The sequence below is a fragment of the Canis lupus genome, chromosome 16 (genome assembly GCF_011100685.1).
Source record: "Canis lupus familiaris isolate Mischka breed German Shepherd chromosome 16, alternate assembly UU_Cfam_GSD_1.0, whole genome shotgun sequence".
Lineage (NCBI taxonomy): Eukaryota > Metazoa > Chordata > Mammalia > Carnivora > Canidae > Canis > Canis lupus.
Window position 1 is genome coordinate 60,119,783 of NC_049237.1, and position 10,679 is coordinate 60,130,461.

At 62.5% G+C, this 10,679-nt stretch overlaps 1 protein-coding gene across 2 annotated transcripts in view; it reads right to left on the reverse strand.

Moving 5' to 3' along the window:
- Window positions 1–10,115, reverse strand: part of MYOM2 (myomesin 2) — a 50,537-nt gene extending 40,422 nt beyond the window's left edge. The window contains exons 1-6 of one of the 2 annotated variants that reach the window (XM_038560547.1): window positions 9,977–10,115; window positions 7,049–7,167; window positions 5,259–5,420; window positions 3,346–3,484; window positions 3,040–3,197; window positions 1,900–1,992 (exon numbers count right to left, since the gene is read on the reverse strand). In XM_038560547.1, the coding sequence (XP_038416475.1) occupies window positions 1,900–1,992; window positions 3,040–3,197; window positions 3,346–3,484; window positions 5,259–5,420; window positions 7,049–7,155 (659 nt within the window). In that variant the 5' untranslated portion in view covers window positions 7,156–7,167; window positions 9,977–10,115. Of the gene's footprint in view, window positions 1–1,899; window positions 1,993–3,039; window positions 3,198–3,345; window positions 3,485–5,258; window positions 5,421–5,571; window positions 5,691–7,048; window positions 7,168–9,976 lie in introns of those variants that run through there. The other variant, XM_038560548.1, reaches the window with a different exon arrangement.
- Between the last annotated feature and the right edge of the window lie 564 nt (window positions 10,116–10,679).

Consider the following 10,679-nt stretch of genomic DNA (forward strand, 5'->3'; position numbering starts at 1 on the left):
GGTGGTAACACCTGCCGTGAGCAACGTGCAGGGGAGGTGACGGCTCTGGTGATGGGGAACCTGCCAGGCCAGGTGGGGAGGGGAGGCCCTGAGCCCGGCGCAGGGGGCTGGCCGCACCCGAGCAGCTGCCGTCCTGGAGGGAGGCACAGGGGCAGCACGGGGGGCTCAGGCCCGGCACCAGCCCCAAGTCCCAAGCTGAGGAACCTGCAGGAGGCAGTGGTGGAACCAGTGAGTGTGAGAAGGAAAAGCACAGAGAGGTCGGAGGGACTTCCCGTGGGTGGGGTGGGGGCTGGCCGCCTCCCCTGGGCCTACGGGGTCAGGCTCTGAACCTCACCCCAGCCCCACCTTGGAACAGGAACCCTCCTATGTCGGCTCAGGGTCCCTCCCCAGGACCCAGCAGGGACCCTCCTAGGTCAGCTCAGGGCCCCCCCTCCAAGGCCCAGCAGGGACCCTCCTAGGTCAGCTCAGGGCCACTCCCCAGGTCCCAGCGGGGACCCTCCTAGGTCAGCTCAGGGCTCCTCCTTTCCCCAGGGCCCAGCAGGGACCCTCCTAGGTCAGCTCAGGGCCCCCCCTCCAAGGCCCAGCAGGGACCCTCCTAGGTCAGCTCAGGGCCACTCCCCAGGTCCCAGCAGGGACCCTCCTAGGTCAGCTCAGGGCCCCTCCCCCAAGGCCCAGCAGGGACCCTCCTAGGTCAGCTCTGGGCCCCCCCCCAGGCCCAGCAGGGCCCTCAGCACCCAGTGAACCCAGTCGCCAGGCTCACCCCCACCCCACCACGTCTGTGCGGCAAGTCTGGCCTCCTCCTCGCCTCCCCGCCCGGCCCCGCCCTCTCCTGGGGTGCACACCCCACTTCCCTCCCAGCACCCGGGCCTGGGCCTCCCAGGGGTCCCAGGATAAAGCTCGTCGGCCTGACCTTTTCCTTCACAGAACCGACTGGAAGGTCTTCCTAGAAAGGGAAAGACTCCCGTGGGTGGAAGCGCATCGGGAGAAGCCGTGGGCTCTGCGGGTCGAGCTGCGACTTGTCCGCGGCCGGGGGCGCATCTCCACCGAGAATTATTTTACTGCGGATTATTTCGCCTCTAAGTGAACCGAGCCCCTGGGGATGTGGCCGCTCTGCTCGTCAGCGGTGCAGCACTCGGTGAAGTTGTGCGTCGACATCTTACCGGTTACTTGCCTGCGCCAGCTTCCCTCCCCCCTCCTGGAGCCCGTGCCACTTGCACGCGCACACACGCGTTTATGGAACAGGCCAAAATCTGCGCGGCCTGGTTGCCTCCTCACGGTGCTTCCCGTGACGCCGGCAGGGGTGACGTTTTTATCATCTCCCTGTTGATAGTGATTCTCAGATGAAAATATCGCGATTCGGGAGGAGTTAGTGACCCGTGCAGAGTCACGAGGGACGCGGCCGATCGGGCTCCGAGGCCAGGCCTCCGCGGCTGCAGGAGCCCAACGGTCCCTCCTCGGGTCCCTGCGGGGCCCGCTGACCCGAGGGCTACAGCCGGGCCGCGGGAGGGTGGGTGCGCTGGGGAAGGGGCGCCCTGCAGGGTGCCACGGTCTCCTTGAGAGACAGGGAACAGGGAAAGACATGCAGAATCTTCTTTTGGTTAAAAATGACAAATCTGGGCAGCCCAGGGCTCAGCGGTTTAGCGCCGCCTTCGGCCCAGGGTGTGACCCCAGGGTCCTGGGATCGAGTCCCACGTCGGGCTCCCTGCATGGAGCCTGCTTCTCCCTCTGCCTGGAGGCTGGAAGAGCCCCTGGGTTTGCCTCCGGGGGCCCCACACGGAGCACGACAAAGGGAGCTCTTCCCACAGACTAACCCAGGAACACCAGCGGAGTCCCGGGAACCCGTGGATCTGGGGCGCCCTGAGCTCCGGGCCCGGCCCGCCAGGCCCGCCCAGCCCGTACCTGTTGATCTCCAGCGTGTGCACGCCGTACTTGCTCTCGATCCTGTACTTCCCCGGCTCTCCTGCTTGGCAGATCAAACTCCCGTCCTTGTACCTGCACGAGAGAAACCCTCCTCTCAGGCCGCGGGCAGAGTGGAGTCTGCGCCTTGTCCCAGGCCTCCTTGCGGCTCCCCGGTAAGGCTCGCTCTGTGCCTGCGAGCGCCCCTTCCAGGACCTGGGCCCGTGGGCTCATCTGCCCGATGTGCGGGAGAGAGCAGCACTCGCAGACCTCGGCCTCACTGGGCCGCTCCCAACCTATGACAGGGAGGGCAGGACGCCGCCCTGGGCTCCGTGAGGAATTGGGGATAAATCGTGACCCAAGAAAAAAATGTTGCCGGTGTTAGCAGGTCCCAGGCCAGCCTCTCTGGAGAGTCCAGAGGATCAAAGCGTGCTGGATCCCGACTCCGACTGCAGGAAGCTGGCCTCCCCGCCCCACCAGGACAGCAGGACCTCGTCTCCCTGGGGTCTGGGATCCGCAGGCCCCTGCCTCCCCAGCCTGCTGGGCAAACAGCCACACGGCCCGGCGCTAATCTTCTGATCCGGACTGAGGGCCCCAATTGGGTTTTGAGCAAAACGTGTTGGGTTTCGGCAGCAAGCTACAGACTTTGGTAATGCTAATATCACTCCTAGCAAGTGGGGAAACAAACATGTATGCAACACACGGACAAACACAAAGGGTCTGCGGGGCCTGGGCTCCTGGTTCTTGACGTCACCAGGTTGGCTCAGCCGCAGCACCGCACGCGGTCCCACAGCGTGCTGCTCAGGCCTCCCCCCGCGGGTCTCCCAAGACTTGAAAGAGCCCCTCATGTAAACCCAGGGCATCTGGAGGAACTTGTTCTTACATGAAAATCCTCTAAAAACTCAGCTGAGTTAATTTCGCTAAAGCAGAAGCACCAGCAGGTGCTGGGAGTGCACACGTGGGAGCGCAAACCTGCCCCCCATGGAGATGCACACGAGGTGGACAAGGAATGGGGTGCGTGCCGTGCGTTTCCTTCACGTGGGTCTTCTGCACCCGCACGTTGCACCAACTGTTACCAGGTCCTTGGGAGAAAGTGCCGTGTGGCCCTCCTCAGACCCCGGGGACAGAGAAGCGCGCACTCACCACTGCACCACGGGGGTGGGAAAGCCTTGCACGGTGAAGCACAGCTTCACAGACATCCTCTCCCAGACGGTGTGGGACCTCAGGCGCACCAGGATCTCAGGGGCCCTGCGCATCCGCTCCAGGTACGAGTGCCTGTCCCCGGCCAGCTTGTCCTCCACCTGTCCCGGGAAGCAAGCAGAGGTCAGTGCACCGTGGGAAGCGGCCGCGTGACGGGTGAGCGAGGCTCTGTGCCGGCAGGCCACACGCACGCCGTGAGACCACCACGACAGCGCCACGCGTCTCCGGGAGCCGTGGAGATCCCCGTACCATCTCCTGAATGGCGTATTTGTCCAGCTTGTCCTGGGCCTGTGAGCGCGCCAGGTGCACGTTTTCCTCCATCTCGGCCAGCTCCCGGAGGAAACGCTCCCGCTTGGCTTCTCCGTAAGAAGCCACCAGGGACTGGTACCTGCAGGGGTGGAGAGGCCACGCTGTTCCCAGGGCCGCAGAGGGGCGTGGGGGCACAGACAGCCCGGGCGCCGCACACGCAGTCCCCAGGCGCTCCTCAAGTGGGACCCACGCTGGGCCCCCAGGGGAGCTGCCCTCCGCGCTCCAGGAGAGTAAAAAGGATTAGATACAAAATCGGGCTTCTTCGACCTGTAAGTGTGGACAACGAGGTGCCGTCCACCCGGCCGGAGTGCCCTCTAGTGCCCCAACACCGCCGGGCCCGCCGCCGCGCCCGCCCGGGCCCCTCCTGCCCACTGTCCCCTCACACACAGACCCGGGGGCACAAGGCCGAGGACGGCCTCACAGAGGCCTGGCTCTCGCTGGGACGGAGGAAAGGCCCCAAAGCGGTGTTTCGGGTCCGCGCCGCCTCCAGGAGGCCGTGCTGGGATCTTGGGACTCGCCAACGCCTCCTTGGTCTTTATTTTACACGAAGACGTAGCAGTAATTCAAACGGACCCACCCACGGAGCCACCGATTCATCTTTCAAGAAGGACCAATTCGTCCCCTACGTTAAACCAGCATCTGCCACGGGAGGTGAGGAACCGGACGAGCCCGACACGCAGGCGGGCGCCCTACCTGCCGCTCAGCTGCCGGCCTCGGGGCCCAGCCTGGCGGGAATGAGGGAGGCTTCGCGCGAGGACTGTCCCGCGCCAAGACCACGGGAGTCACGGCACCCTGTCCCCGACCTCCCCAGTTAGCACCACTTCCCTCCACTCCCTCCTGTGCAAATGGAGGCACAGGAAGTTTCTGGGACATGTTCAAGGTCACAAGAAGGAAAAGCTGATAAAATTATACAAAAAGGTCCAGTCTTCCCACTCCTCCTGCCCAAACCCTAAATAAACATAGAACCATTTTTTTTTTTTTAAATACCCCAGCACCAGAAAACCCAGATTTGGGTAAGGTGCCCATTGTGAAGTGATTCTCTCACAAAAGAAATCCTTACTTTGCCATAAAATTTGCACTCAAAATTCCCAGAAGGCATTCGAAAGGTCGTTCAAGGTTGACCAAAGCAAGGCTGGTCCTTTCGGCTGCACATTCCCGTCACTCAGATCCCTTCAGTCACAGCTCAGGGTTCAAAATGAAGCCCGTCCACCAAACCCTCAGCTTCCTCCCTCAGGCTTTAAGTGTGTCAGACGATAGAGAAAACTTTCTAGAAACAGTGTGGGGAGTAGGGGAACCGAGCGCAGGTAGGACAGCAGAGGCTTTCACGGGGCTGAACTGTTCTGTCCCGTAAGCCCGCACCTGCTTCTCCGTGATCGGGAAGCAACGGGAAGACTCACGTCCTCAGTAGTCCCTGTCCTCCCCGTGGCCGGTCCCCTGTGCGGAGCGCGCTGCCCGCCAGCCTCAGCCCGTGCGGGGCCTTCGCTGCTGTCCCCCTCCCGGACCTCCCAGCTGGGTGCTCGCAGCGAGACGGGAGGCCGGTGGGAACCCCACGTTAACTTGACGCTGTCGGGGGCCCTCCTGTTCCACGGGGACAGCACGGGGCGGACACGGCGTGCCGGGATCTGCTGCCGGAAGGAGCCGGAAGGAGCAGAGGGCAGCCAGCAGCCAGCCTGCAGCACTCCCCGACCCCGGGACCCCTGCAGGGCACCTTCACCGTCACGAGAGGCCCTCGCAGCTCCGGGCTTCCTGCGTGGCCCCGGCCCTTCCGTGGCCTCGGATCCTTCCCGCCCCCGGCCCCGGTGCCCTGATGCCCTGGGCTCTGCGCTGGGCGCGCGGGAGGAGGACAGCCTCACCTCCTCTTCTTCTCGTGCTCCTCCTCCTCCTCCTGCGCGGTGCTCACCCGCTTTGCGCAGATACTGCAGGTGGTTGCTGCAAACGACCCCCGGTCCGACGCTCTCTGGGAAGACGACTTCTGAGAGAGAGACTTCTGGGAAGACGACCGGCTGGAGGTACGCCTGGGCCATCACGGAGACAGTCACGCGTGTTAGAGACGTGTGCGGACTTATCCCAACACACGCACCACCTTTCTCCTGCGCCTTGAAACATGCAGGCACACGACCACGAGTGAGCACGGCACGCGTGGGTGCAGACACACAGTGTTCGCACCTCCCGGAGCACACGAGCTCGTGTGTACGCCCCTGCGCAGGCGCTGCCCCCATCTGCACACACGCATCCTCGGAGGGGCCCCTTCACACGGGAGCACCTCTCCTCCCCTTGCCACTCCCCGTCCGTGCCCTCGGGTGCCTCCTGGCCTAATGCCACGATTATATATATCTCCAGGGATTTGAGGCTCCTAGAGGCTGCTGGGAGGGCTGTGCAGGGTTGGCTGTTTGCAACGGGGAGGCAACACAAGGGCCATAGGCAGGTCTAAATATAGGGTGCTGGTGACACGCACAAGCTCCCCTGGCCGCAGCTCGGCACGCCCAGCAGCATCTTCTGTCCATCAGCACAGACCACGGGCGTGTGGGGCACGTCCCCGAGGGCGCTGTGCTTCAGAAGCTGGCCGAAGACCTGTGGCTTCACACCAGCCCTGAGGCCTGAATGTGTTTACCTTATCGCTATATTTATTATGATCGCAGCAAAACTACTGACATTTGCTCCAGTGATCTTTCCTTTGCCCCCACGAGCTCCTCTCTCACTGCCCCTTCTCAGTGCCCTTCTATTTTGGTGGCGTTTCAGGTCCTAGTTCTGAAAGATGTATGGGGGGGGGGATCCCTGGGTGGCTCAGTGGTAGCACCTGCCTTCAGCCCAGGACCTGATCCTGGAGACCCGGGATCGAGTCCTGCATCGGGTTCCCTGCATGGAGCCTGCTTCTCCCTCTGGCTGTGTCTCTGCCTCTCTCTCTCTCTCTCTGTGTGTCTCTCATGAATAAATAAATAAAATCTTTAAAAAAAAATATGTATGAGGGGCAGCAAAGTCAAGAAACATTTGTTAAAAAGTCTCTGACTGGGATCCCTGGGTGGCGCAGCGGTTTAGCGCCTGCCTTTGGCCCAGGGCGCCATCCTGGAGACCCGGGATCGAATCCCACGTCGGGCTCCCGGTGCATGGAGCCTGCTTCTCCCTCTGCCTGTGTCTCTGCCTCTCTCTCTCTCTCTCTCTGTGTGTGACTATCATAAATAAAATAAAATAAAAAGTCTCTGACTTTATCATCTAAATGAGAGGCTCAGAGCCAGTCTACTGGGATTCCCTGGGATCTACCAGGATCTACCAGGATCCACTGTGATCCACCAGGATCCACCAGGGATCCACTGGGATCTACCAGGATCCACCAAGATTTGCTGGGATCCACTAGGATCCAGCAGGATCCACCAGCATCTACCAGGATCCACCAAGATCCAATAAGATTCACTGGGATCCACTGGATCTACCAGGATCTACCAGGATCCACGGGATCTACCAGGGTTGCCTAAGACGCTCCACACGGAGTTTGCTGTGCAGCCAGGAGAGCCAGATTTCCCCTCTGGCACTAGGGGCATGCCGTCCCTGACCCTCCCCAAACCGGCTTCCAGAGGACTGGGAAAAGCTGCTTTAATGCCAGAGGCCCACAAAGCTCTACCGATCCAACCGCTGAATTTGAACTCACTTTTTCGCAGCATACTCGTCCAGAAGGTACCTTGTCTGAACATTGCGGTACGACTGGTCGAAGTGCTTGTGTCGCTTTTGGTAGAAGGGCACTGTGACAAGAGACATCTTCGTGCACACCTACGAGCAAAGAGGGTGTCAGGCGGTGCTGAGCTCCCTCCCAGAGGCCGTCCTGCTCCCGCAATGTCTACGCCACCACTGCAACTTGTTCCAAAGGGGAAAATCAACTTCGATTGGTAAAACTCATTTGGGGTCAGGGATGAGCGGGGCAGGGGATGGAAGAAAGATTATATAAGTGAAAATAATGTGAGACTAGGAGTCTGGAGGCCTAGTAAGTTCCCTGGACCGGTTGCCATTTTCCGTTTGCCTCTAGGGAATCAGAAGATTGGGCTATATGTTTCTTTTCATTCTGCGTCAACAAATATTTATAGACTATGCAGCTTGCTCAACGGAAAGCAATGTGAGTGATAAGGACAAAAATAAAACACAGATTAGAGACGTAAACAAATACTTAGAATACAAGATAAGAGCAGAGGGAAGCGCGCAGGGGACACATGTAACAGGAGAGGGCAGCCAAGTGGGGTCGCCTGGAGCAGGTGACGCTGGAGAACAGCCTTGACGACGGACAGGCTGGCAGGTGGAGAGGGGCGGGGGCAGGCACCCCCGGGGCACAGGTGGGAGGCAGGAAAACACAGGGTCTCCAGAGACCCGAACACTTAACCAGAGGTCACTCTGGCCCGACGGCGGGGCTCTGGGGGTCGGCCTCGGCTGGGAAGGGGGAGCTGGGCAGGGAACCTATCCCCAGGACACTGCTCCGATCCAATCCTCTAAAGTTGCACCTCACAGGTTACAAGTAGACTCGCAGGGCTGGGGAGGGCGGGGAGCAGGGCCGAGGCCACAGGAAGTGGGGGATGCTGGCCAGGAGGCACATTTTGACCAAAGTGTCTGGAAACAAGGAACGGCTGAGATCCGTCCTGCAGGGTGGGTCAGAATGCCGGGCAGCGAGGCAGTGGGGCCGACGTCCACCCACAGGGAACGCGGCACGGCTTACGGGGCCAAGGGACCCTCTGACACATGCACGGACGGGATTCCTAAATGTCCGTGATCACCGACCTCCAGGTACAGGGCAAAGAGATTCCCAGCGGAGCTCCGCTTTCCTCTTGGCATTTACACGAGAATCATCAAGAAGGAGCCTGAGGCAAGGCCCCGCGCCAGGGACCCAGGGACAGTGGGAGGGCGACAGGCCCGCCCCGGGACAGCGCACCTGCACCCTCCACCACCCCAGCCTTCCGAGCCCCGCGCGGACCAGACAGTCCTGCCAAACACATGACGTCCTCCACGCGGACTCCTCACAGCCACGGTCCCCAGACGGCGACCTTCCAGAGTCACAGAATTACGGAGCGTGGAAAGCTCCCTGGGGATTACTGCGACCCTGCTGCCCTGGGGGCGGGACACGATGCTGGAGAGGGGGAAGGGGTTCCCCACCCTGAGCCATCAGCCTTCAGGCTCTAAGACCGCTGAGGCCGAGAGCAGACCTGGGATGGGGTCGGGAGCCCGCGCACCTCGCTCACCCCGAACGCCGGCATCTCCTGCCGACCCTGTGGGCCCCTCGGCGCTGTGCTTGGCGCAGAGCATCAAACAACCAGAATTGGTAGCGGCCCAGCGGCACCCCGCCCGGCCCAGACCCAGTGGCCCCGGCCCTCCTGACTCTGGCCCGGCCCCCCCGTGGCCCCCGGCCCCCCCACAGCACGGAGGCTCCCGCACGTCGGCGAGTGATGCCCCGGACGTGAAACGCAGCCTGTCCTCAAGCCCTGGGGCCGCGCGTCCGTGACGGGCTGGCACCTACCCTTCCCGCGAAGGCACCTGAGCCCAGCTTTCAAGCCACCAAGGACGGTAACTCACGGGAACGTCTCAGCCACGATGCACCGCCTTCCACTGGGTGAGAGACGCGGCACTTTGTGCAGCTAAAGACCTCGGGCGATGAATGCGCCGGATGAAAGCTGCTCCAGAGGAAGGAAGGGAGCACTCGGCCCCCACAGCTGGCCTGGCCCAGGACCCGCTCTGCCCAGGCTCCGTGCCCCGAAGCTCTTCCCAAACTGCTTCGTCCCAAAAGAAAAGGTCATTGAGCACAAAATGCCCCTTAAATCATCATCAGTGACAGACCCAGTTCGGGGCAACGCGTCACTGCTGGCAGCGGACTTCCTGCAGGGCTTCTCCCCATACCCTTTCCGGGCCGTGGCAGCAGGGGCAGGGCTGTCCTGGCCGCCCCGGAGCGCCCGGGCTTCCAAGGAGCCTGAGTCCTTCTGTGCTGACACCTCAGCAGGATCAAGTTCGATCGAGCCCCTGGATCATGTGCAGCTTCCTGGACCGGAGAGCTCTGCGCGGCCCACGCGGCTGCATGACCAGCCCTGAGGAAGCAGCCCGCCCCCTCACATTGCCCCGCGGACCCCTCGCTTCTGTAAGGAGCTGGCCGGTCGGGGAGGCCCCGCTCCCAGCCCCAGGCCCCGCAAATTCGCTGCAAGGGTGACCCAGACCTGGTTTATTTAAAACTCCACTGCAATGACGTCCACTGCCCCTGCTCTTTGATGCCCGTGTCGCTTTTGCTCGGCGTGGAGCATGGAGCCCGGCGGTGGGGATGCGAACCCCCCAGCCGGAGCGACCCCGCTGCCCGGCGGCCCTGCCTCAGACCCTGTGAAACCACTGACCCCGGTGAATGGGCTCTAGGCCCCGCGGAGACACCCCGGGCCTCGGCGGCACGTGAGGACAGCCCCCGGGACGCGACCCCAGACGGCGGCTTCCCCGTGGCACCTGGAGTCTGCAGCCGACGCAGCCCCCCGGCTCAGGGCCTCGGGGTGGCCCGGCCCCGGCGCTCGCTGCCTCTCCTCGCAGGGCCCCAAACTGGATGAGGCAAGGAGGGGAGAGAACTTACCCGGAGAGAAAGGGAACAGGCCCAGAGGAGAGAAGCCCTGCCTCGCCCGGCTCAGCCCCGACGCAGCTCCGGCTGAGGACGGCGAGGCTATTTGTCCGTCCAGACGCCCGGCCCTCCCTCCCATTTATGGCCTGGGAAGGCGCTATATATAGCACGGGCGGCCTCGCCCCAAACTCACGACCTGCATCGTCAGTCATCAGCCCCATCTGAGGAGGGAAAAGTCTACGGGTTGGAAAAAATGAAAGTCGGAAGGTGCCAAGCGCCCGTCCTGAGCCACCCCGTGCCGGGGAGCCGGGCGGCCCCCACACCGGGCCTGGCTCTCCTCCCACCCGTGTGCACGTTGCCACACAAGTTCCCAGACCTCTCTCCAAGCCTGCGGAGCTGCAGGCCCCCAGGCGCCCACGCGGGTGCGTCCAGGGAGTCCAAGAACTGCTCCAGTCTCGTGTGCATTTTATCACCACGCGCGGCCAGTCCCGGGGGGCAGGAGGGGGCCTTGGGGGCTCGGGGTCTGCGCTGGGGGAGCTTTTGTCTTGTCCTGGTTCCAGAAACCGCCCAAGTGCTGGCTGGCCTCCTCCCGAGGCTGGTGCAGCGGGACCGCCCTCCCACGGGAGCCGTGCCCGGTCGGCAAGTTACATCTTATTTATAGTCATTAGCACAGATGCTGCACCTAACAAGCGGATCGCCACAGCGCGTCCGTCGTTCC